Source organism: Balaenoptera ricei, chromosome 7, assembly GCF_028023285.1.
Source record: "Balaenoptera ricei isolate mBalRic1 chromosome 7, mBalRic1.hap2, whole genome shotgun sequence".
Classification (NCBI taxonomy): domain Eukaryota; kingdom Metazoa; phylum Chordata; class Mammalia; order Artiodactyla; family Balaenopteridae; genus Balaenoptera; species Balaenoptera ricei.
The window spans coordinates 67,341,299-67,367,947 of record NC_082645.1 but is presented as its reverse complement, the minus strand read 5'-3'; the positions used below and the strand labels follow the sequence as shown (position 1 = coordinate 67,367,947).

The 26,649-nt window shown below is 37.6% G+C and overlaps 1 protein-coding gene across 18 annotated transcripts in view; it reads left to right on the top strand.

Moving 5' to 3' along the window:
- The window catches only part of ZNF385B (zinc finger protein 385B), a 422,990-nt gene that overhangs the window by 327,423 nt on the left and 68,918 nt on the right, over positions 1–26,649 (top strand). For all 18 annotated transcript variants that reach the window (XR_009504237.1, XM_059928242.1, XM_059928241.1 and 15 more), the window contains one exon: positions 13,917–14,062. Coding sequence is in view for 17 of the 18 variants with exons in the window: in XM_059928242.1 (XP_059784225.1) it covers positions 13,917–14,062 (146 nt within the window). In the remaining variant the exon portion in view is untranslated. The remainder of the gene's footprint in view (positions 1–13,916; positions 14,063–26,649) is intronic.

Below are 26,649 nucleotides of genomic sequence, written 5' to 3'. Positions count from 1 at the left end.
AACCAACATTTTCTATATGTATTTGATGATAGAATCTTTTTCACGTAACAACTTTATAAATAGCCTACTTTTTGGAATGATTACATGGGCTTTAGAGTCAAACAAACAGGAGTTTGGGCCAAGACCCTACCATATATTGTGATCTTAATCTCTGCAAGCCTTACCTTTCTCAACTGTAAAATGGGAATAATAATACAAACCTCATAGAATTGTGTTATAATTTAATAAAATAAGGGACACAAATCACTTAGCACAGTACCTGGCATAGAGTAGAATCTCACTAAATGGTACTTTTTATTTTCTTATCTTCTCTTAGTAAGTAAAATAAATTCTGTCTGACTCAGTTTATACTCCCTGTAACTGTCAGCACTGTGCCTTGTACAGTTGGTCCCCCATAAGTGTTTACTGAATTAAATAATACTATTATTTGGGGAAGGTTATTTTTAGATAAATATATTATATTATATTATATTATATTAAATATATATTAAATATAAATATATTCTTATAGAGCATTAAAAAAATCTTATATATTTTAGTTATCTCAGCATCAATACTACATTAAGCTCAAATGAAAGTTTTAACGAATTCCCAGATGCAAAGGAGATCCAACATTTTAAATCTCTTAGGTTGATGGTAAAATGTTTCTATCTACAGCTAGAGAATGTGTGTATGTAACTGAGGTATTTTCAGATATTCAGTTTGGTTACCATGGCATAGTAGTAAAAAGCAGAATTAAGTAGTCAGATTGCCTGTGTTTGAATCCTGACTCCTCCTCGTACAAACTGTATGAAATAGGGCTTAACCTCTTGGTGCCTCAGTTTGTCATCTATAAAATGGGGCTAGTAATAGTACCTTGTTCATTGGTACTTGTACATATACTCATTTAATATACAGAAATGAGTATATACTTAATATATAATATTAACATATAAATGATATATGATAAAAATGATATAAATATATAATTTTATATATATAAATGAGTATGTATGGATATGTTATATACTTATATGTGTGTATGCATATGTAATGTGCTTAGGGTAGTGCCTGGTATATGCACTATAAAAATGTTATCTCTGTTATTATGTTGTGTGGCCTTTTCAGAAGCACAACCCTTTATCAGTCACATAAACTATTCACTTTTCTCCCACACTTCACTTCTTGTTTTTCTCACATGGCAGACTGATAAAAATGGAAATAGTGAGGGAAGGGGTGGAGGAACTGCTGGTTGGTGACTGGTAAGAGGGAAAATTACTCCGTATAAGGCGCAACAAACCTGGAAAAGCAATAAAAAGAGAAATCTGAGTTTAGTGGAAAATCTGAAATGCCACTCATTTTAATTTCTTTAAAGAAATCTTTGGGAGTTCTACAATCGACATTGTCTCTGCCTAATAGATTTTTATAGTATGTGAAGTTTTTTATTTCAGTACTCACTAAAGCAAACATACATAATAACGGCATTGGAAGAAACTCCTGCTGCAGGATATATTGTAGACTGTATGCACATTTGATCTCATTCTGTACATGCTTCTCCATGCAGATTTTCTGTGACTTTGGCGTACTCTCCTTTCTAAGAATGAGATGTTTTGTTTGTTTGTGTTTTGGTACATAAAGAAAGCCTCAAAGTTATAACCTAAGTAGACCTTCAAAGGTCTATTTCTTAGGGTCAGGACTACGGCAATCATTTCAACTGTCACCTGGTCCTCAATTGAGGTTTTATTGTGCTGGATTATGACATAATCCACTGACATGGTAAGGCACCTGTTATGTTACAGAGGCAGTTGGCTGAAATAATAGTTTTCTTTATGACCATAGTGGTGAGTTGCCCTTCACATATTGTTGGTTTCATAGCTGTAGATGAATACAACTTGGATTTTACCATCAAAATGAAATTTATGGAAGAAGGTTAATTGCATGCTTATGGGAGAATATACGGATGTGTGGAATTTCCATAATGAGAGTCGTGACTGTTAGATCTTTGGGGTATGCATGTTTGTACATGTGTGTTTAATTTTAGTACAGGGAGTTTGATAAATATATATACATTAACTGATATAAAAAGCCTTATTTTCAGATAAGGTGGAGACCTATTATGACTCAATTTATTATGACATATACAAGATTATATCCTATGCTTTGAAACAGAAATACATATAGGAAGTATTTTACGTAATATTGCCAAATCCTTGGTACAAGCGACAGAGGGTTGGCTCTGTTCCACGAAAACAGCAATGTAATGGGAACATTATACCACCCTTTGTGTTGAAATACCTACTCATTATATTTTCAATCTTTTTTTTCCTCAGTGAGTCCTTGAGTTTTAGAGAAATTAAGCATTTTCTTTCAGGGTGCAATGCATTTTGGCCCAATTTCTGCTTGTATCTCCCACTGACTTTTGGGCATCCCGAGGTGAGGAGAAATGTTCCCCAGTAGCAACAGCAGCAGCAAAATCTGGAAAAGGTGACAGAGGGATCAAAGCCCAAACTAACCTGTGCAAAAAGTACAGTTTATTCCCACTCATTTTCCACTTGCAAAAACGTCCTTTGAAGCAATCAGTTTTGGTAAAGTGATATTAGAAAGCAGGTTTTAAAAGTGAAAACAGCAAGGTTGAGGTGAGGGAATTGATGAAAGCATAGTTTATATATATATATATATATATTAACATCTTTACTGGAGTATACTTGCTTTACAATGGTGTGTTAGTTTCTGCTGTATAACAAAGTGAATCAGCTATACATATACATATATCACCATACCCCTTCCTCTTGCGTCTCCCTCCCACCCTCCCTATCCCACCCCTCTAGGTGGTCATAAAGCACCAAGCTGATCTCCCTGTGCTATGCAGCTCCTTCCCACTACCTGTCTGTTTTACATTTGGTAGTGTATATAAGTCCCTGCCACTCTCTCACTTCATCCCAGCTCACCATTCCTGCTCCCCATGTCCTCAAGTCCATTCTCTACGTCTGCATCTTTATTCCTGTCCTGCTCTTAGGTAATTCATAACCTTTTTTTTTTTTTTTTTTAGCTTCCATATATATGTGTTAGCATACGGTATTTGTTTTTCTCTTTCTGACTTACTTCACTCTGTATGACAGACTCTAGGTCCATCCACCTCACTACAAATAACTCAATTTCGTTTCTTTTTATGGCTGAGTAATATTCCATTGTATATATGTGCCACATCTTCCTTATCCATTCATCAGTCAATGGACACTTAGGTTGCTTCCATATCCTAGCTATTGTAAACAGAGATGCAATGAACACTGTGGTACATGACTCTTTTTGAATTATGCTTTTCTCAGGGTATATGCCCAGTAGTGGGATTGCTGGGTCACGTGCTAGTTCTATTTTTAGTTTTTTAAGGAAGCTCCATACTGTTGTCCATAGTGGTTGTATCAATTTACATTCCCACCAACACTGCAAGAGGGTTCCCTTTTCTCCACACTCTCTCCAGCATTTATTGTTTGTAGATTTTTTTGATGATGGTCATTCTGACTGGTGTGAGGTGATACCTCATTGTAGTTTTCATTTGCATTTCTCTAATCATTAGTGATGTTGAGCATCCTTTCATGTGTTTGTTGGCAATCTGTATATCTTCTTTGGAGAAATGTCTATTTAGGTCTTCTGCCCATTTTTGGATTGGGTTGTTTGTTTCTTTGATATTGAGCTGCATGAGCTGCTTGTGTATTTTGGAGATTAATCCTTTGTCTGTTGCTTCATTTGCAAATATTTTCTCCCATTCTGAGTGTTGTCTTTTCGTCTTGTTTATGGCTTCCTTTGCTGTGCAAAAGCTTTTAAGTTTCATTACGTCTCATTTGTTTATTTTTGTTTTTATTTCCCTTTCTTTAGGAGGTGGGTCAAAAAGGATCTTGCTGTGATTGATGCCATAGAGTGTTCTGCCTATGGTTTCCTCTACGAGTTTTATAGTGTCGGGCCTTACATTTAGGTCTTAAATCCATTTTGAGTTTATTTTTGTGTATGGTGTTAGAGAGTGTTCTAATTTCATTCTTTTACATATAGCTGTCCAGCTTTCCCAGCACCACTTATTGAAGAGGCTATCTTTTCTCCACTGTAGATTCTTGCCTCCTTTATCAAAAATAAGGTGACCATGTGTGTGTGGGTTTATCTCTGGGCTTTCTATCCTGTTCCATTGATCTATATTTCTGTTTTTCTGCCAGTACCAAACTGTCTTGATTACTGTAGCTTTATAGTATAGTCTGAAGTCAGGAAGCCTGATTCCTCCAGCTCCATTTTTCTTTCTCAAGATTGCTTTGGCTATTCGGGGTCTTTTGTGTTTCCATACAAATTGTGCAATTTTTTGTCCTAGTTCTGTGAAAAATGCCATTGGTAGTTTGATAGGGATTGCATTGAATATGTAGATTGCTTTGGGAAGTATAGTCCTTTACGCAATGTTGATTCTTCCAATCCAAGAACATGGTATATCTCTCCATCTGTTTGTATCATCTTTAATTTCTTTCATCAGTGTCTTATAGTTTTCTGCATACAGGTCTTTTGTCTCTTTAGGTAGGGTTATTCCTAGGTGTTTTATTCTTTTTGTTGCAATGGTAAATGGGAGTGTTTCCTTAATTTCTCTTTCAGATTTTTCATCATTAGTGTATAGGAATGCAAGAGATTTCTGTGCATTAATTTTGTATCCTGCTACTTTACCAAATTCATTGATTAGCTCTAGTAGTTTTCTTGTAGAGTCGTTAGGATTCTCTATGTATAGTGTCATGTCATCTGCCAACAGTGACAGCATTACTTCTTCTTTTCCGATTTACTTTCCTTTTATTTCTTATTTCTGATTGCTGTGGCTAAAACTTCCAAAACTATGTTGAATAATAGTGGTGAGAGTGGGCAACCTTGTCTTGTTCCTGATCTTAGTGGAAATGGTTTCAGTTTTTCACCATTGAGAACGGTGTTGGCTGTGGGTTTGTCATATATGGCCTTTATTATGTTGAGGTAAGTTCTCTCTATGCCTACTTTCTGAAGGGTTTTTATCATAAATGGGTGTTGAATTCTGTCAAAAGCTTTTTCTGCATCTATTGAGATGATCGTATGGTGTTTCTCCTTCAATTTGTTAATATGGTGTATCACATTGATTGATTTGTGTATATTGAAGAATCTTTGAATTACTGGGATAAACCCCACTTAATCATGGTGTATGATCTTTTTAATGTGCTGTTGGATTCTGTTTGCTAGTATTTTGTTGAGGATTTTTGCATCTATGTTCATCAGTGATATTGGCCTGTAGTTTTCTTTCTTTGTGACATCTTTGTCTGGTTTTGGTATCAGTGTGATGCTGGTCTTGTAGAATGAGTTTGGGAGGGTTTCTCCCTCTGCTATATTTTGGAAGAGTTTGAGAAGGATAGATGTTAGCTCTTCTCTAAATGTTTGATAGAATTCGCCTGTGAAGCCATCTGGTCCTGGGCTTTTGTTTGTTGGAAGATTTTTAATCACAGTCTGAATTTCAATGCTTGTGATTGGTCTGTTTATATTTTCTATTTCTTCCTGGTTCAGTCTTGGAAGGCTGTGCTTTTCTAAGAATTTGTCCATTTCTTCCAGGTTGTCCATTGTATTGGCATATAGTTGCTTGTAGTAATCTCTCATGATCCTTTGTATTTCTGCAGTGTCAGTTGTTACTTCTCCTTTTTCATTTCTAATTCTATTGATTTGAGCCTTTTCCCTTTTTTTTGATGAGTCTGGCTAATGGGTTTTCAATTTTGTTTATCTTCTCAAAGAATCAGCTTTTAGTTTTATTGATCTTTGCTATTGTTTCCTTCATTTCTTTTTCATTTATTTCTGATCTGATCTTTATGATATCTTTCCTTCTGCTAACTTTGGGGTTTTTTTGTTCTTCTTTCTCTAATTGCTTTAGGTGTAAGGTTAGGTTGTTTATTTGAGGTGTTTCTTGTTTCTTGAGGTAGGACTGTATTGCTATAAACTTCCCTCTTAGAACTGCTTTTGCTGCATCCCATAGGTTTTGGGCCGTCGTGTTTTCATTGTCATTTGTTTCTAGGTAGTTTTTTATTTCCTCTTTGATTTCTTCAGTGATCTCTTGGTTATTAAGTAGTGTATTGTTTAGCTTCTATGTGTTTGTATTTTTCACAGATTTGTTCCTGTAATTGATATCTAGTGTCATAGCGTTGTGGTCGGAAAAGATACTTGACAAGATTTCAATTTTCTTAAGTTGACCAAGGCTTGATTTGTGACCCAAGATATGATCTATCCTGCAGAATGTTCCATGAGCACTTGAGAAGAAAGTGTATTCTGTTGTTTTTGGATGGAATGTCCTATAAATATCAATTAGGTCCATCTTGTTTAATGTATCATTTAAAGCTTGTGTTTCCTTATTTATTTTCATTTTGGATGATCTGTCTATTGGTGAAAGTGGGATGTTAAAGTACCCTACTATGATTGTGTTACTGTTGATTTCCCCTTTTATGGCTGTTAGCATTTGCCTTATGTTTTGAGGTGCTCCTATGTTGGGTGCATAAATATTTACAATTGTTTTGTCTTCTTCTTGGATTGATCCCTTGATCATTATGTAGTGTCCTTCTTTGTCTCTTGTAATAGTCTTTATTTTAAAGTCTATTTTGTCTGATATGAGAATTGCTACTCCAGCTTTCTTTTGATTTCCATTTGCATGGAATATCGTTTTCCATCCTCTCACTTTCAGTCTGTATGTGGGTCTCTTGTAGACAACATATATACGGGTCTTGTTTTTGTATCCATTCAGCTAGTCTATGTCTTTCGGTTGGAGCATTTAATCCATTTACATTTAAGGTAATTATCAATATGTATGTTCCTATTACCATTTCTTAATTGTCTTGGGTTTGTTATTGTAGGTCTTTTCCTTCTCTTGTGTTTCCTGCCTAGAGAAGTTCCTTTAGCATTTGTTGTAGAGCTGGTTTGGTGGTGCTGAATTCTCTGAGCTTTTGCTTGTCTGTAAAAGTTTTAATTTCTCTGTCGAATCTGAATGAGATCCTTGCTGGGTGGAGTAGTCTTGGTTGTAGGTTTTTCTCTTTCATCACTTTCAATATGTGCTGCCACTCCCTTCGGGCTTGCAGAGTTTCTGCTGAAAGATCAGCTGTTAACCTCATGGGGATTCCCTTCTATGTTCTTTGTTGTTTTTCCCTTGCTGCTTTTAATATTTTGTCTTTGTATTTAATTTTTGATAGTTTGATTAATATGTGTCTTGGCGTGTTTCTCCTTGGATTTATCCTGTATGGGACTCTCTGCGCTTCCTGGACTTGATTAACTATTTCCTTTCCCATATTAGGGAAGTTTTCAATGATAACTCTTCAAATATTTTCTCAGTCCCTTTCTTTTTCTTTTCTTCTTCTGGGACCCCTTATAATTCAAGTGTTGGTGTGGTGCGTTTAATATTGTCCCAGAGGTCTCTGAGACTGTCCCCAATTCTTTTCATTCTTTTTTCTTTGCTCTGCAGTAGCTATTTCCACTATTTTATCTTCCAGGTCACTTATCTGTACTTCTGCCTCAGTTATTCTGCTATTGATTCCTTCTAGAGAATTTTTAATTTCATTCATTGTGTTGTTCACCATTGTTTGTTTGCTCTTTAGTTCTTCTAGGTCCTTGTTAAACGTTTCTTGTATTTTCTCCATTCTATTTCCAAGATTTTGGATCATCTTGACTATCATTACTCTGAATTCTTTTTCAGGTAGACTGCCTATTTCCTCTTCATTTGTTTGCTCTGGTGGGTTTTTACCTTGCTCCTTCATCTGCTGTGTGTTTCTCTGTCTTCTCATTTTGCTTAAGTTACTGTGTTTGGGGTCTCCTCTTCACAGGCTGCATGTTCGTAGTTTCCATTGTTTTTGGTGTCTGCCCCCCATTGGCTAAGGTTGGTTCAGTGGGTTGTGTAGGCTTCCTGGTGGAGGGGACTGGTGCCTGTGTTCTGGTGGATGAGGCTGGATCTTGTCTTTCTGGTGGGCAGGACCATGTCCTGTGGTATGTTTTGGGGTGTCTGTGACCTTATTATGAATTTAGGCAGCCTCTCTGCTAATGGGTGGGGCTGTGTTCCTGTCTTGCTAGTTGTTTGCCATAGGGTTTCCAGCACTGTGGCTTGCTGGTCATTGAGTGGAGCTGGGTCTTAGCATTGAGTTGGAGATCTCTGGGAGAGCTTTTGCTGTTTGATATTACATGGAGCCGGGAGGCCTCTGCTGAACCAATGTCCTGAACTTGGCTCTTCCACCTCAGAGGCACAGGCCTGACACCTGGCCAGAGCACCAAGACCCTGTCAGCCACATGGCTCAGAAGAAAAGGGAGGAAAAAAAGCAAGTAGGAAAGAAAAATTACATAAATAAATAAATAAAATAAAGTTATTAAAATAAAAAATAATTATTAAAAATTAAAAAGAAAAAAAAAAATAGAAAGAAAGAAGAGAGCAACCAAACCAAAACACAAATCCACCAGTGATAACAAGCGCTAAAAACTATACTAAAAAAAAAAAAAAAACGGACAGACAGAACCCTAGGACAAATGGTAAAAGCACAGCTATACAGACAAAATCACCCAAGGAAGCATACACATACACTCTCACAAAAAGAGAAAAAGGAAAATATATATCGTTGCTCCCAAAGTCCACCGCCTCAATTTTGGGATGATTCGTTGTCTATTCAGGTATTCCACAGATGCAGGGTAGATCACAGATGCAGGTGTAAGTTGATTGTGGAGATTTAATCTGTTGCTCCTGAGGCTGCTGGGAGAGATTTCCCTTTCTCTTCTTTGTTCTCACAGCTCCTGGGGTTCAGCTTTGGATTTGGCCCCGCCTCTGCGTGTAGGTCACCTGAGGGTGTCTGTTCTTCAGTCAGACAGGATGGGGTTAAAGGAGCAGCTGATTCAGGGTCTCTGGCTCACTCAGGCCAGAGGGAGGGAGGGGCACGGAGTGCGGGGCGAGCCTGCGGCGGCAGAGGCCAGCAAAACGTTGCACCAGCCTGAGGCGCACCGTGTGTTCTCCCAGGGAAGTTGTCCCTGAATCACGGGACCCTGCAGTGGCGGGCTGCACAGGCTCCCGGGAGGGAGGTGTGTGGATAGTGACCTGTGCTCGCACACAGGCTTCTCGGTGGCTGTAGCAGCAGCCTTAGCATTTCATGCCTGTCTCTGGTGTCCATGCTGATAGCCGCGGCTCACGCCCGTCTCTGGAGCTCATTTAGGCGGTGCTCTGAATCCCCTCGCCTCACACAGCCCGAAACAATGATCTCTTGCCGCTTCAGCAGTTCCAGACTTTTTCCCAGACTCCCTCCCGACTAGCTGTGGTGCACTAGCCCCCTTCAGGCTGTGTTCACACAGCCAACACCTGTCCTCTTCCTGGGATCCGACCTCCGAAGCCAGAGCCTCAGCTCCCAGCCCCCACCCGCCTGGGTGGGTGAGCAGACAAGCCTCTCGGGCTGGTGAGTGCTGGTCGACACCGATCCTCTGTGTGGGAATCTCTCTGCTTTGCCCGCCCTCCGCACCCCTGTTGTTGCACTCTCCCCCGTGGCTCTGAAGCTTCCCCCCCACCCACCCCCCGTCTCTGCCCACGAGTGGGCTTCCTAGTGTGTGGAAACCTTTCCTCCTTCACAGCTCCCTCCCACTGGTGCAGGTCCCGTCCCTATTCTTTTGTCTCTGTTTTTTCTTTTTTCTTTTGCCCTCCCCAGGTACGTGGGGAGTTTCTTGCCTTTTGGGAGGTCTGAGTTCTGCCAGCGTTCAGTAGGTGTTCTGTAGGAGTTGTTCCACATGTAGATGTATTTCTGATGTATTTGTGGGAAGGAAGGTGATCTCCACGTCTTACTCTTCCGCCATCTTGAAGGGTCTCCCCCCATAATTTATATTTATTCAGAAGATCTACCACTACTTTAAAACAATCTGTGTTTTACTTGGCAAATTGTCTGTCATTAAAATGCTAATGAAATGGTAAACAGCTGCTACGTTTTTATGCTAATGAAGGGTGGCAGCTAAGTAGTTGTCAGGCCCTGTCTTTATTAGCCTAGAGATTTGATTGGGTAAGGGGGATCACTGTACATTCTGACCTTTGTTGATGGAGCAATCTGTTTGTCAAGTTCCATGTTGCATTCTATTTGATTTGAGTTTGTTAGTACAAAGTGACTCTTGCAGGCTCTCCAGGGCCATGTGTTACAATGTTATCAGAGCCACCATTGTGGGCTTAGAGAAAGAATTTTGCTTCCCTTTGGGATACCTACAATGGCAAAATAATTATACATTTTTTTTTTTTTTTTTTTTTTTTTTTTTTAGAGCGGATTTTTTTTTTTAATTATTTATTTATTTATTTTTTATTTTTGGCTGTGTTGGGTCTTCGGTTCGTGCGAGGGCCTTCTCCAGTTACGGCAAGTGGGGGCCACTCCTCATCGCGGTGCGGGGACCGCTCTTCATCGCGGTGCGCGGGCCCCTCACTATCGCGGCCCCTCCCGTTGCGGGGCACAGGCTCCAGACGCGCAGGCTCAGTAGTTGTGGCTCACGGGCCCAGCCGCCCCGCGGCATGTGGGATCTTCCCAGACCAGGGCTCGAACCCGTGTCCCCTGCATTAGCAGGCAGATTCTCAACCACTGCGCCACCAGGGAAGCCCAAAATAATTATACATTTGTTCATCAGAAATGTTAAAAGACAAAGTTCAACTGAGTAAAATTTAAAGATCTTATCGGCCTTATTGAACGATTCATGGATCAAGCAGCATCCCCTCCAGTGAGCAGGGCTACAGAAAGGGAAGATTCTTAAAGGCAAGACAAGAAAGTGCTAAACAAAAAGGATTATTTCAGGCTTAGGTAACCTATCTATGGGGGACAGAAGGGGTCTGTGTGGCAGATTACTTCCTCTTCCTTTGGGGGATGGAGAGGGCTAACATGACCAATTGCCTCGTTGGTGCTGACCAGAAAATTCCACATTAACTGGTTAGGATAACATTCCTGAGTCAGATTACATTCCTAGGTTGTAACTGCAGTTAGGTTAGCACAAGTGACCCCATTTTAGCCCTTTTGTTTCTTTTTTAACAGGCAGCTTTAAGTATACTGTATGCTTTTATACTGTAGACTTTTGACAATTATAATAATTGTAAATAGTAAAAGGCCATTGGTCTAATATAAGAAATACCTGTTTTTCAATTTAGCTAAGATTTTTTTTTTTTTAAAGTTATACAATTTTTATTTATTTATTTATTTATTTATGGCTGTGTTGGGTCTTCGTTTCCGTGCGAGGGCTTTCTCCAGTCGCGGCAAGTGGGGACCACTCTTCATCGCGGTGCGCGGGCCTTTCGCTATTGCGGCCTCTCTTGTTGCGGAGCACAGGCTCCAGACGCGCAGGCTCAGTAATTGTGGCTCACGGGCCTAGCTGCTCCGCGGCATGTGGGATCTTCCCAGACCAAGGCTCGAACCTGTGTCCCCTGCATTGGCAGGCAGATTCTCAACCACTGCGCCACCAGGGAAGCCCCTTAGCTAAGATTTTATTTTTTCTTTTTTTGGCTGCGTTGGGTCTTCGTTGCTGCACGCAGACTTTCTCTAGTTGCAGTGAGCAGGGGCTACTCTTCGTTGCGGTGCGCAGGCTTCTCATTGCGGTGGCTTCTCTTGTTGCGGAGCATGGGCTCTAGGCACGTGGGCTTCAGTAGTTGTGGCTCACGGGCTCTAGAGTGCAGGCTTAGTAGTTGTGGTGCATGGGCTTAGTTGCTCCACAGCATGTGGGATCTTCCCGGACCAGGGATAAAACCCGTGTCCCCTGCAGTGGCAGGCAGATTCTTAACCACTGCGCCACCAGGGAAGTCCCTTAGCTAAGATTTTGAAGCAAAGCTTTTAAGATAAATATTTTAGTAAATGCCTCTGTAACATTTGACATATTGATATAATATATCATCTTGGACCTACAAGCTCTGAAGTTAGCAATGTTAGAAGAATAATGTGCAATTAAATGCAGGGTGGTTATGTGAATGCCAGGCTGAGATCAGAGTATTTACTTTGGCATCAGAAAAAAAAAAAAAAAAATTCTGTTTGACCTACACTTTTGGCTGATTCTCTTTTGCTGAGTCCTACTCTATATTCCCTAATGGACGGGCTGACCTAAAGACTTGCCATTACAAATAAATGCTTCAGATGCCCTTCTCTTTTTTCAGTTTTTAGGATCAATGTAAATGAGGTATGACAGTCCATTAAACACTACTGCCAGTAATGTTCTGGAATGATTTGAAATATTATGCAGAGTTTATTAAGGAAATTCATTACCAAAATATATATCATTGAAATAGAAATTTTAACTATTCTGGGACACCGTGAGAGAAGACTGGTGGAAATTTTAATAGTCAGAACATTTTCCCATACTGTTCATTTCTCCTTGAAGCCAGCAGGGGATTTTAGGCTTATAATTATTTGTGGTCCTATATAGGCATGTCAGGAGGAATTGGAACCTTCATACACTGCTGGTGGTAATGTAAAATGGTTTAGCCATTTTGGAAAACAGTCTGGAAGTTCTCAAAAGGTTAAACCATATGACTACCATATGACCCAACAATCCCCAGTTCCACTCTTAGGTATATATGCAAGAGAACTAAAAACATGTTGCCACACAAAAACTTAGAAACGAATGTTCATAGCAGCATTATTCATAATGGCCAAAAAGTGGAAACAACCCAAATGCCAATCAACTGATGAATAAATAAGCCAAAAATTGTACATCTACAATGGAATATTATTCAGCTTTAAAAAGAAATGAAATTCTGATACATGCTACAACACGGAGGTGCCTTAAAAACATGCCAAGTAAAAGAAAACAGTCACAAAAGACTTCATATTGTATGATTTCATTTAAATGAAATGTCCAGAATAGACGTATCTGTAGAGACAGAAAGTAGACTAGTGGTTACCAAGAGCTGGAGGTGTTGGGAAGAATTGGGGGTGTCTGCCAGTGGGTATGGAGTTTCTTTTAGGGATCATGAAAATCTAATATTGCTTGTGGTCCTGGTTGCACAACACTGAATATGCTGAAAATCATTGAACTGTACACTTCAAGTAGGTGAATTTTATCTCAATATGCCTGTTGTATTTTGTTTAAAAAGGGCATATCAGAGCCTGTCTCCTGGAGAGCCACCTGCAGCAGCGATTACTTATCTGCAGTATGTAGAGCTTATAGGCTAGAGAAAAATGCATGTTACCCTGGAGAGGAGTGTTTTAAATCTCCTACAGGCAGGTTACACCGGATATGTAAAGACAGCTTAATAAAATTGTTAAAAGGATAGTCGCTAAAATAATACAAGGCTCATTAGAAATAAAAGTTGAAGTCAAGAATTTGGTTCCAACTCCTCCCTGTCCCCCAAAACCCTGCCTCTACCCTGATTATAATCACCCCTTTTAGATTCTCTAACTCTCCAGTGTCCAGACTAAGGGCAACTTTCTGTTTGTTTTTTTAAGAGAACAAATTGTTTGAGTGATAACTTTCCTGGGATTGGACAGCAACTATAAGAGTCCAGGGTTTCTTCCCCTGGTAAAAACCCTATAATGATCTCTGATTTGCATAAAATGCGCCGACTAGCCATTCAATAATTGTGAATAGTAAATTGCATCCGGCTTCAAGAGGCTCCTCCCCTCCTCTCTCCTACATTTTTGGCTAGTAAGTAATGATTGAACAAGAGGGTGATATTCTGCCTCACCTGCCAGCAGGATCTGTGTACTGTGTATCTCAGCAGAGTCTGAGCAGCCCTTGACCTTTGCCATAGGGACACATTCTGTATCCCTGTCTTAGACATTGAGCAAGAAGACCCTTTTTAAGTGTATTTTCTCCTCCTGTGCCATTTGCTGACTCCCAGCATAACTCTCTTGCTTGCAGGTTGCAGCTCAGCAGTCTTGTTTTTGCACTGTAAGCTGGGGAGGGAGATGGATGTGAGCAAGAGATTGAATTCATTTTTGTTTTGTTCTTGGCAGGCAGTACATGCCACTCTACTACCCTTCCTGCTCTTGTGCGCACACCTACCCTGATGATGCAGCCTTCACTGGATATCAAACCATTTATGTCTTTTCCAGTAGACAGTAATTCTGCTGCTGTTGGGCTGTTTCCAAATTTTAACACAGTGAGTAAATGCATTTTTATTTTATTTGTCTCCTCCTCAATCTCTTTCTTTCATTACAATTGTGAATAGGCAATAGACATAGCCTGTTTCCAAAGTGTGTAGTTTTAGACCATATATTGGTTATACATTATGAAAGATAATGCTTCACCCATGAGAGTTAGTCCAAACAATAACCAGCATATTTATTTTATAAATATTTCCACAGGCGACTTTTCACCTGTTGCTTTGTGCAATTTTGATAGACTTTTCAATGGCTTGAGAACCCGTATCTTTTCTGGGATGCTGTTCACATGCTCAAGAACACAATTTAGAGGTATCAAGCCACACTGATTTTTCCCTACTAGTAGAAAGAAAAAGAAAGTGTATGTTTCATCTTCCTGGGTACATTTTTATTTGGGAGATTTTTTAGATAAAGACTCTTACACAAACAGAATTCTTATTTGGAGGCTATTGTAGATTATGTGAATCCGATTCTATTAGTAAAAGGAAAAAATTCATTTTAGATCTACACGTTACTTGTCTGCATACTTTGACATTCCCTTTAAACCACATGATAAATATTAGTGAATTACCTATAATTACCGATGTTCTTCATTCAGGTCAGCTGACCTTCTTCTGTTTGAATGAAAGACAACTTTGTAGGTATGCCAAGTGGAACATGACATCTTTCAACAATAGAATTCAGCCTAAAATCAGTCCATAGCTAGATTCTAAGCTTATAGTAAAAGAAAAGGTTAACCAGTTCAGATGACTGCATAAATTATGTCTGTTCAGTCAATAAATACAGTCAGTTGGGGTCTGATGGTCTACATGAATGATACAGCATTATAGAAGCTACCATAATCAAGAAAAAGAATTGCATTACCAGACAGTGAACGTCTGAAGTACTGCCAAATATTTCCTTCTGCAAACGTATCTTCTGTGTGAAGTGAAAACATCAAGAGGATTTTTCCTCAAGGGTTGTAAATAAAATGTGCTGACATGCCTTCTGTTGTGGCTTAGGCATTGTGAGGTAATTAGAGGGTAGGGGAACAGCCAACTTTTTAAAGAGCACTGGCCTCGACTTAGCAAGTAAATGGTTGAATGTTTTCATCTTCTTGGGCGTTTTCAGACACAAGTCACACAGTTTTTTTTTAAAAGGCCTGAAAAGGTGAGCAGCATTTCTAGTGCAGTGGAACAACTCAGTAAGATAAATCACGCCTGTCCTGGTCACATTAATCCATCAGGAGTGACCATGCCAAAGCAACACATTGTGCCATTTTAGAGAACTTGAACTCAAGCATGCTTATTCTGTCCTCTATCTAAACATGGGTGATACATTCCAGACATAATTGAATTAAGCTATACTTCTGAAAACATTTACTAGGTCTTTGTATTTTGATTAATGTACATTTGGAAGACAGCATTTATAGCCACTGCAGGAGTCCAGTCACTGTCAGGAAGCAGTACTGATGACGTGGGTAAGCATAAATGTCTCCTACTGTGGTTCACCTCTCTGTATTTTGTTTTTAACACGAGTAATACTTATTTCAAAAATTCAAATAAAACATTAGCAGTCAAAGCAAAATGTCAAAGTCACCATTCCCTGCCCCTGCAGACACACTTACTCCCTTCCTTAGAGGAAAGCACCCTCAGCAGCTGGTACACATCCTTCCAGCCCCTTCTAGATGTATGTTATGTACATATCTAATAGGAAACCAGTCACTGTTGTCTTTTTACAACTGTGATCATCTGATTAGCGCTATTCTCTAAGTCACTTTTAGAGAATTTCTAAATGTCTTATATATACTTCTTTGTTCTTAAGGGCTGTAAAACAGAAATGGAAAGAATATTTTTGTAAGTTCTTTTTAAAAAGATAGTCTCATAATGGCTTTTTAATGTTGTGTAGGGCTTACAGATGTACTAACTTGCCTTTTTTGTTTGTTTATTCTATATAGCAATTAATCATATGATGTATTTGAGAAAATCCAAGGAATAATTCTAAGAGATGTTCATTGTTTTTTCTTCTTAGAGGCAAATAAACTTGTAATTTTCAAATGAAAATTTTTTTTCGTGAAAGTGAAGAATATAGCAATGAACTGCATGATATAGTCATTTTATTCTCTCTATATTATATCCAAGGCATTTATTGGATACAGAGTCCTTCTGGTAATGCATTAAAAATTAAGTCATTGCAAGTGGGACCCTCTATCATCTTGCAAAAAAATGAATTTATGGGATCATTGGATTACCCATGATTTTTCACTGATTTGCAGTTTCAATTACTCTAATCCTTTTCCTATGGACTTTTCCATTCCAGTGTCTAACTCACCCAACAGATTTCCTAGGGCAATTTCATAAAGGTCACTGTCCACATTTTCCTAGGAAAATAGTTTTACATTACTACTAATAATTATACTAGATTATTGTATTTTGTGATGTTTTACATTCTTCAAAGGACTCAGACCTTAGAACATTTTAATTGACCATGGTTATTATTCCTATTGTCTACATGAGGAAAAAGCGTTAGTAAAGGAAGAACTGAGTCTTGAATTAGAATCTTCTAACTTCAAAACTGACGTTCCGGCTCTTCTGTGTGTCCTTGGCTCTTTTGGTCCGTGTCATCTCCCACCTCATTCAGTGTGAACAAAGCTCAATCAGAAATCTTTTGTGCTCTTTTCTGGCAGGACGGTAGATAATTTTCAGCAGAATCATTAAGTGGAAAGAGGAAAGGATTTTTTGAATGTAGAATGTATTTTAAAAACAGTTATAATTTCTTGTTAGCAAATTTTCTTTTTTATCCCAACGTCAACTTTAATGGCATAAATTTGGAATCAACAACAGAGAGATGGTTAATTACATACAGTAGAATATTTTACAATTATTAAAATTAGTATTTTTAAATGTGGACAAATTGCTCTTCAAGTAATGTTAATGTTAAATGAAAAATAGCAATATACAGAGCTATGTAAAAAAGTATAACAGTTCCATAAAAATCAACAATCACCTCCACAACAACCATTAAACATGTACATGCATACTCTTGTTAGCAAATTTTAAAAGTATATTCTACTCAGTAGTCTGTGTGCTCTTTGAAAACCAACGTGAATGCTACCATAATCACTTCATTTTTAATCAAGGGTAATATTAGTAAATATAAGAAATATATTTTAACTCATAACCATTATCAGAAGAATGAACACTGTACTCTTGAGACCATAGCTGAAAGCTTCGCAAGTTCCAAGTTTTGTTATTTTCTTTGGATTTAAAATATATATATAAAGTAATGGTTTCTTCCTATTTTTATAGCAGAGTATGATAATGTTACATGAGAAACATAGCAAGAATGAAATGGGATTCTGTCATATTCCAAAGCAAATAGGTGCCTGTTCTATACTAAATTGTATGCAGTGAAGAGATATGCTTCACAGTGTTCATTAGGTGGCTATCTTGCCTTTTACTCCATAAGACAAAATCTCTCAGTGTTTATAGGTGAGAATAAGCAAAAAATTCAAGACACTGTTCAAGCAGAGTTCTGAGGAGACATACTAGGGAAAATGGGGTTTGGATCACTGATATTTTGTGATGGGCTGTGTGTCAAGGATGCGTATCTGGAGAATGAGGATGTTAAGTCTGCAAATTTAAAGATCTTGACCTTTATATCTAAAGTTTAACAGGCTTCTCTGCCTGGCAACTCACTGATGCTTACTTCTACCACGCCACCCCCACCTTCATTTATTTATCCTTCAGGGCCCAACCTAGAGATCACCTCCTTCACAGGAAACTTTCTGTGACTCTTGCAGTCTGACTTAAGTGCCCATCCTGTGTATTTCCAAAGTACCTCCCGATTACATCATATTCTCCCTGATTATCCATCTATCTTCACTGGAATGTCAGATCCTTGAGAACAAGGGCTCTATCTTGTTTATCTTTGTATGCTTGGTGTCTGGCATAGGTGCTCAATAAAACTCTTCGGAAGGAAGGAAGGGAGAAAAGAACAGAGAAAGGGCTCTAGATCCTTGGTGTTTCAATGTTCATGGTCCCCCATCCAGCAAAGGGAATTCCGGCATTTCTGAGCCTTACGTGCAAGGTGATAAGAGCAGGTGTTTACTTTTAATTTCCTGAGAATTGTCATCCTTTTTCAGTCTAAAGGCAATAATTAGTTATAAACTTTTCTCCAGCTATAGTTCTGGCTTTCTCTGTGTGGATGGTATGGAAACTCTGCAAGTATCAACTGCATTCCTTATCCTAGGCCCTAATCTTAGGAGCATTTAGTTTAAAATCAAAGTTATTAATTACTGAACGTTATTGAAAACATAATATATGGACTAAACAGTACTGGATTTGGGGAAGGAGATAAACAAAATAAATAAAACAAAAATACCCCAGTGCCCAACAGACTTGTAAGAAATAAAATAAATAGGCTAGAAAAGGCAAGATAATAAAAACCAAGAAATATAGGCAAAGTGAAAATAGTTACTGAACTTTATAGTGTTCAAGAAAGGCCAGAAAGAATGAATTTTTTGTATCCCAATAGAGCTATTTTCATTATTTTGTTGTTCACTTTACTTCAGTTTGCCAACTGCTCCATGGTCATCCTTTAATTTTTTTACATGATGTTTGGTAGCTGCCAAAATGTATATAATTGTTTCTCCCTATTAGAAGTAGAATCTTCCATTTCCTTTACTGTGGATTCCATTTTTATCTTCATTTTACCTGGATAATACTTGGTGTTTAATAACTGTCTAATACTTGGTTCTCCTTAATAAGAGACTTCTTCAAAATTCAAATGAATTGCATACTTAACACGATGGATTGTGTCAACTTAATATGATAAAATAGGTCCATTTAGAAGGCATACTCACACACATGCTGTTATGGACTGAATGTTCCCTCCTCCCCAAATTCATATATTGAAGCCCTAACACGTGAGTGATAATATTTAGAAATGGGGCCTTTGAGAGGTAATTAGGGTTAGATGAGGTCTTGCAGGTGGTGCCCTTGTAATGTGATTAATGCCCTTATAAGGAGAGACCCCAGAGAGCTTTTCCTTTATCTACCATGTGAGGACATAGTGAGAAGGAAGTCATCTGCAAGCCAGAAAGAGAGCTCTCACCATAACCTGACTATGCTGGCACCCCTGATCTTGGACTTCCAGCCTCCAAAACTGTGATAAATTTATTTCTGTTGTTTAAGCCACCAAGTCCATAGTATTTTGTTATGGCAGGTCAAGCAGACTAAGACACGTATGTAACCTATATATTGTATGTGATGATTAGAAGATCTAGTTTCTTTTTAACAGCCACATATTAGATACATGGACAGATATATTTGTGTGACTTTCCAGAGCTGTAGCTATAATCAAGAGCCACTCAAGACCACAGTCACCTGTCAGTTTCTCTGCTGCTTGGCAGTAGTTTCCATGCCTATTTATTTCAAATGTCTTTGTGAGTCCTGCCATGTTTTTGCAACTGCTCCAGGAAAGCACAAGCACAATGGAGGTCTCTGATGCTTTATTGCAAGAGGCTCAGTGATCTTTTTTTTGTGAAAAATAATCTGATTTTTATTACCTACCTTAAAATTATTTTTTTCCTGACACATGAACAAATATGTGGAGCAGAATAAAGATAATTTCTGAAGTATAAAGTCCCAAATTGCTATATGATTCTTTGAATCATCCATGACAAGCTGTGGAATGAGATGTGTTTACTGTTTATTTTATCACTCTAGACTCTTTGAGATTCTGGGTTATTCATAGTTTGGTGATATCAATGACTATATAAAAATTTTCTTTCTTGTAGTAGAAATAATAATATATTTATCAAGGAGGTCCAAAATAAAGAAATAGGGAATCAAAATCACATTCACTTTGCTGTTAATTCATGCCATGTTTCTCATGAGATGTTACTCTAAGGAAACTTGAAGTAAGCTAGAACATTCAGTGTTTCACCTGCTTTTAATATGTTTATTAATTTAATGAAGTCCTTATTTAAACATTTAAATACCTATTTTTCTTTTATTTAAATTTTTCTTTAATTTTATTTAAATTAAATACCTTACCTCTGCTAATACAATCCAAAGTGAATTTTTGCCATTTGAGTCTTCTTTTTTACTCTAGTAATGCTTTCCTGTCATAAAATGTTATATGTCCCATATTTCCTAGGACAGTAGTATGTCCAGTACTTGACACATTTGTCCCAGTCAAATAAAAAAGAGAATATGGTAGAATTTTATTTTCATGATATGCTTAAAATATTTCAACGGGTCATATTCTTTCATATGTTCTAAAGAAATATGCCAAGTTGAAACTTTCCACAGTTACTCAAATTTACTGGAAGAGGGGAGGATGACAGCCTATTATTGGATTTAGATAAGTCAACAGCAACACTCTCCAGATCATTAGAAAAAACAGTGGTTATAGGAACTCTTTGAAATGTGCTACAAAACTGTAGAAGATTTTTGTACAGATATTTAAGCATAGATTACTGTCTGGAAATTTTTACATCACTATTGAACATGGCAGAGAGAAAAAATATGTAAACATGACCACTGGAAGGAGAACAAACTATGTAGTGATCTTCAGTATTATTGTCTTCCTCGACTCTTCAGACCACAAATATGTCCTTTTTAAGCTTAATTCACGTCCCCTGCCTTATTCAAAAAATCTCAAGATTTATCTAGTAAAGACTGTGTTCAAATATCCCTTTACTCACTCTTGAAACCCCTTTAGAATATGTAGATATTATTGATATGGTATGTATATATACACAAGTATGCTTATATAATATGTGGTCATATGTGTTCTCTGTCCTAAATGAAATTATTTGTTCAGGTTATCTAGGAAAAGGAATGCATTCACAACCACTTACTGAATGTCTACATGTGCCAGTCATTGTGCTAAGGAGGAGTTATAGTGAATAAGGCAGAAGCTGCTCACTGTCTGATAGAAATTACTTCTTCCTCTTGTAATTCACCATAAGATAACAGGATTCTGCTTATAATAAATAGTCGATTCAGTTGATCAAAGCTGCCAAGAAACATCAGATTAAGACTTTGATGGACCTTTAAGGGGTAAGGGAACACAAGATTTCAGGAACCTGTGAAAAGAGGCACCCATAGTCCCACCATGCTATGTCCTCTTGCGTGTCCCTTTCATCGTCCTAATCTTAACCTCACATGGCTCTGGGACCTCATCTTCAGTGCTAGAGTTTCAAGGATTATGTGTACTTGGAGGCCACATCAGATATTCTGGCAAGACAGGTCTTCAGTCTTGGCGCTGTCCCAGGTCAGCATTTTTTAAGAGTAGAGTCAGCTTGGAAAAAGTGTGTGTCAGGCCCTCTTCTTTAAAAATGTATCTTATTCTTAACAAATCTCCAGTTAATTAAAGGAAGAAGAAACCAACAACAACCTTGTTCTTAGCTTGTCTCAGTGACCAAGGCTCATTATGCCTGTGGTAAAGTAGGAGAGCCTAATAAATATGAAATGTGGCAAAATATTATTGTACAAAACATTCCCTCCAGCCCAGAAAAGGTATTTCTAAATTGGTTGCTCTATAAACATTAATTGATGGTAGTGTTCCCTGAGAAACCTTTATCAAATCTTGGGAACCCATGCAATAGCACAGACCATTTTTTTTTTACTCCCTCTAGATTCTTGTATTCAGAATTAGGTCTCAAATCTCTTTGGGGGAGGGAAAAACATGTTTTGGAATATTCCAGTTCCTTTATTTTTATAATTGCCATTGAGGGTGCTAAAGATGAATTGGAGTGCTATTTAGCAATCTGTGAAGTTTCAACATCTTTGCGGAGCTCAGTAGGGATCTTGGAAAAACACTTTTTTTCACAGATTTAGCTGTCAATTTAGGTTTTCTTACCTTCCTTTTTATGTTCTGATGCTTGAAATAATATGAAAGAACATAATTTATATGAATAATACCTTATTTTCATGGAATTCTAGTATCAGAGGGCATTAGCATATTTTAAAGACATTCTACAATTAATTCTTTTAACATATCCACATATGAAATAGGCTACGTGTGTCATTGTTGTACCCTTTTTGCAGATCAGAAGGTTGTAGAATATAATCCAGTCTTCTCATTTCTTCCAATAGACAGCTCTGCCACTGAAAAGGAAAAAAAAGCTAAATATCAGAGAAGCAAGAGCTGGTCTCCACCCTACTGTATCCTGAATTTAAATGTGTGTATTTCTCACAGGTTATTCGTGTGGGGCATATTTTCTTAAGTACCCAATAAATCGTTGTGGCTCCTAATATCAGGCTTGCACTATATTTAGGAGATAGATTTGTCTTGTCAGGCTCATACTTGTTTTCTCTTATTATGAACAGTTTCTAGAGCCAAGTGAAGATCTGAGAGGTGTAGTAAGAAATATATGTGATCTCTTTCACAGGCTTATGATTTACAAATAATTAGAAATGTACAGAAAGTCTCCAACAATTAAAACAACAATTAGTCTGGGTCTATGTGTAAAATGGTTCATTGTCATGATAATCAAACCCACAAAATTTCCATTTCCCAAAATGAGCTGAAGCTATTAAATGCTAAAATGATTACCAATAGCCACTATCACATGGTATATACTTAAGTTTCAACTTTTGAAGTACTTACCTTCTAAAGGGGGTGGTGGCATTCATTCATTCAGTCAGTCACTCATTCATCAGTTATACACAACTTCCTCCCAAAAATCCACTTGGAGCGTTCCCTCTGATCTGAGAAATAAGGCTGCTTGACTTGTTCCAAAGTAAGCCTCTAACAGTCCTATCTGGCCTGCACTCTGCTTCATGCCACCCTGGGAAGCAGGAACCTGAGTGGAAGGGAGAAGAGGGAAGAACCATCTACTTCATTACATGGGGAAGAGCACTTGACAAGAGTCAGAAGACTACAGCTGGACTCGTTTTCTTTGGTCTTGAGAAAATCACTTAGCTCCACTTTCCTCATTTTAAAACTAGGGTGATAATACCTTCCTAGTCTATATTACTACATCATGAAAATTTGAGTTTATTATGTTTATGGAGAATTAAGGATATGACTGAATATTTAGAAAATTTCTAGAATTTAGTATCTGTGGAAAAAAACAATATAACATATCACCATCCTATTTTTAATAATTTAAAATACCCATGAATTTCAAATGAGATGATGTTTATGAAATGATTCCTAAACAGAAAAGCTCTATTCTTATAAATAATATTAATATTTTTATTAATATTTCTATCTCTTTGATCTCATCTTCCTAACCAATTACCTTAAGTAAACCAAGTTATGTTTATCACTGGGGCTGGCGTTTTGCATTAGAGCAATCCTAATCAAGGTAGATGCTAAGGATACGGCTAAGACCTCGTTCTTAAGTTTAAGAAATTTACAGTCAGTTTAAAGAAGTCATGTCTGGCGCTAAGCAGGTGCTCAATTTGGGTTACCTTGAATGAGATAATAGTAGTGCATACCTAAAGATCAGAATCACCTGACTGCCTGAAAACAATGCAGAGGGATAATGAATCTGGAGCAGGGTTGGGGAGAGGGTATATTGAGTGGAGGTTGGGAATAACCACAACTGATTTGTTTGGATTCCTTTTTTCTCCGTTTACTTTCAATAATATTTAGACTTTGAAGGCTATGTATGAAGGTATTTTGAACCCGAAAGCTGTGTACCTATGACACATTGTCATTGACACCTAAGACACAAAGATGTGTTCTGCTATATTTTTAAAACACCGTTGACTTCCAAACATAGAACCTTTATTCTCATGTTATTTGTTAATCAAACTGACATTAGTTAAAATGGCAATTTAAAAAAATATTTTAAACTCTAAGTAGTCAACATATTCATTTATCCTTCATGTACTGATAAGGGAAATCTATTCTAAAAATTCTTTGGACTTTTGACTGTTACAGATCTCTCTTCACCCTACCTCCTTCTTTTTTTCTGAACTTAAATTGCCAATCATACAAGAAAAACCCACTTAACCTGTGCAGTAACACCTAACTATAAATTCGGTGTGACATCTAACTGTAAATTCGATGCTTCCTGAAAAAAGATTAGTAGTTTTATAGTCTATCCCCAAATATTATATAGACCTTAACGATATGTACATATGTATGAAAACTATTTTTTTATTAGAATACAAACATCAGCCTAAGTAAAACTTTAAAAATATACAAGCCAAGATATTCATAGTTCCATAGCTATTAGGAACAGCAGAGAAATAATCAATCTTTAGACTTCTGTGGGGGGAAAAAAGGTTTAAAACAGATACATTTTAACTTAGTTCCTTCATAAAAGAACTTTCTAGAAAGAGCCTGTGGCACATAGCTCATCAGTCCTTGTGCAATCAGACCTTCCATTGTCTTCTGAGGGAGAGCTGCCACCTCACAGGCCCGGCCCCTTTAATGGGTGAGTAGCTTCTGAAGAAGCATTGTGACGCCCAGATGTGGAGTTCTTTGAAGCTGCACTTCTAGGGAACCATCAATTTTGTTACAGAGCAAGAGTAATATCAGAATTTCCTGGGAATCGGTCATCAAAGGAAATTATCAGCAATTCATAGACTTTCCTTTTTGCATTTGCTTCAGCCTCGAGGGTAATCACAAAAGATTATAGTCTCCATTTCAGCTTTCATATCACTGAAATATTCTTCTCTGCCAAGAACATGATTGATTTCCAGAGGTCAGCTTTTAACCCCAGCTTCAGGAGGCCACTTGGACTTCAGTGGTTTGATAAGTGTCAACAGTTGTTATTGTGATATTGTTCTGTTGTGAGGCAGAAATTTGGTGATTCCTGACTAATTATCCTTTAAATAAAGTGACATATCAACTTCTCATGCTGTTAGATATAAGTATTTGTCCCATTTTAGTAAGTGTTAGACGTTGCAGGAGACAGAAGGGTGAATAAAAATTTTCAAATGAGTGTTGGGAAGACTTTGAAACCAGCATCCTGAGATTGAATTTTAGAATGGAAAACAGAATAATTCAGAAATGTTTCTGAAAGTCTTCAAAGGGAGTAGGTAGATTATAAATACAAATGATTTTTGCCTCATGAGACTTCATGAACATTACTAGGGATTTTGTGTTTCATGACAACTTGCCATGTGATTCATGTAGGTTTTTCTCCATTGTTTGATTAGGAAATATTAATGCCATATCCATGGCCAAAATATAAGCAAACTGGGCACATTTTTAATTTGATGATTTCATTTGCTATATTCACTTTCCTCATATATATATATATTGCTTTACTCAGAACATACAGGGACAGAAAGGGCTTTGTGTATATTTGAAATCAGTTTGGTGGATAAAACAGTTTTACCCAGAAGTGACTAGATTTCCTTATAAATTCAAAAGAGAGGAAAGCAGTTCAGTTTAAACGACTTTTGGTTTGAACTATAGCCTCCTTGCAATCACGTAAAAATAATTATAAATCAAATGAATAAATGTTAAATGTCAAGCTGTACCATTAACAGAGCCTTATTCAATAAAGTAGTTATCACCCCAGAGAGCAGAGAAAGGCATTTTATTAAAGCTCTTTATTTTATTTTACAAGTATGGTATATTTTGTATAATAAAAAGGCAGAGTTGAACCAAAAATGTTTTTTTGCTGAGAAGAGTTGATATGTATACACATATACATCCATAAAAAAAGGCAATAGCAAGGTGAATATATAACATAAAATGGTTTTGATATCACCTGTCCGCAAAACCACTCAGGGACCACTTTCCTAATTAAAGTCCTAAAATGTTAAGTGTGACAGGTAAGCCTGCAAGAAAAAGGAGGACCAGTAGAATCAACGTTGGGAGAGCAGTGACATCCTTGAATGGGGATGGGGGAAGGGCACAGATAAAATGCAAGATGCCCAGTTAAAGTTGAATTTCAGATAAACAACAAATCAGTTTTATTATAAGAATATCCTATGTAATATTTGACACATATTTATGTTAAAAAAAAAAAAGATTTTTATTTGCCAATCTGGCAACCACAGCAGGAGATCTGGGTTCTGGTCTTAGCTGAAGAGGCTCAAGCAAGTTACTAAAACTCTCCGTATCTTTTCTCACTTTCATGTGAGGAAGTTGGACTAAAATCAGGCTGGTGAGACTGGAACCTGACCCACGTGCTTTAACCAGACCTGTTTTCAGCGTTTTATTATATTGAATTTCCAGTTAGGATTCTGTTTGGGGGTAGAGTGGAGGGGAAGGTTCTGAAACTCAAAACAAATAAAAAACAGTTTGAAAATGTAGACAATCTCTGACATTGTACCGCTGTGTCATGAGAGTGTGGCATGGGAGAGCCCACAATGCTTAGGATTGGAGCATTCCTGATTTGCCCCCTTGCATTGAGCCTTTTAGTCCTTACCTGTCAGGTTTCTTCTGAGTGCAAGACTAAGGAATGTGTTGTCCTCTGTTTGGGGAAAAAACACTTCATTTCTACTTTGCTTTACAGAATGAAGAATACATCCAAAGAGGTCCAGATTTCCGATTTTGCAATTCTTCCTGCCTAGTGGGGTTTTCTTTTCATCTTAAGCCTTTTTAATTTGTGTCACGGACCTGTTTTGCCTCAGCATCAGGATATATCTGATTAGTTACTGAACAGCCTTTCAAACTTAGC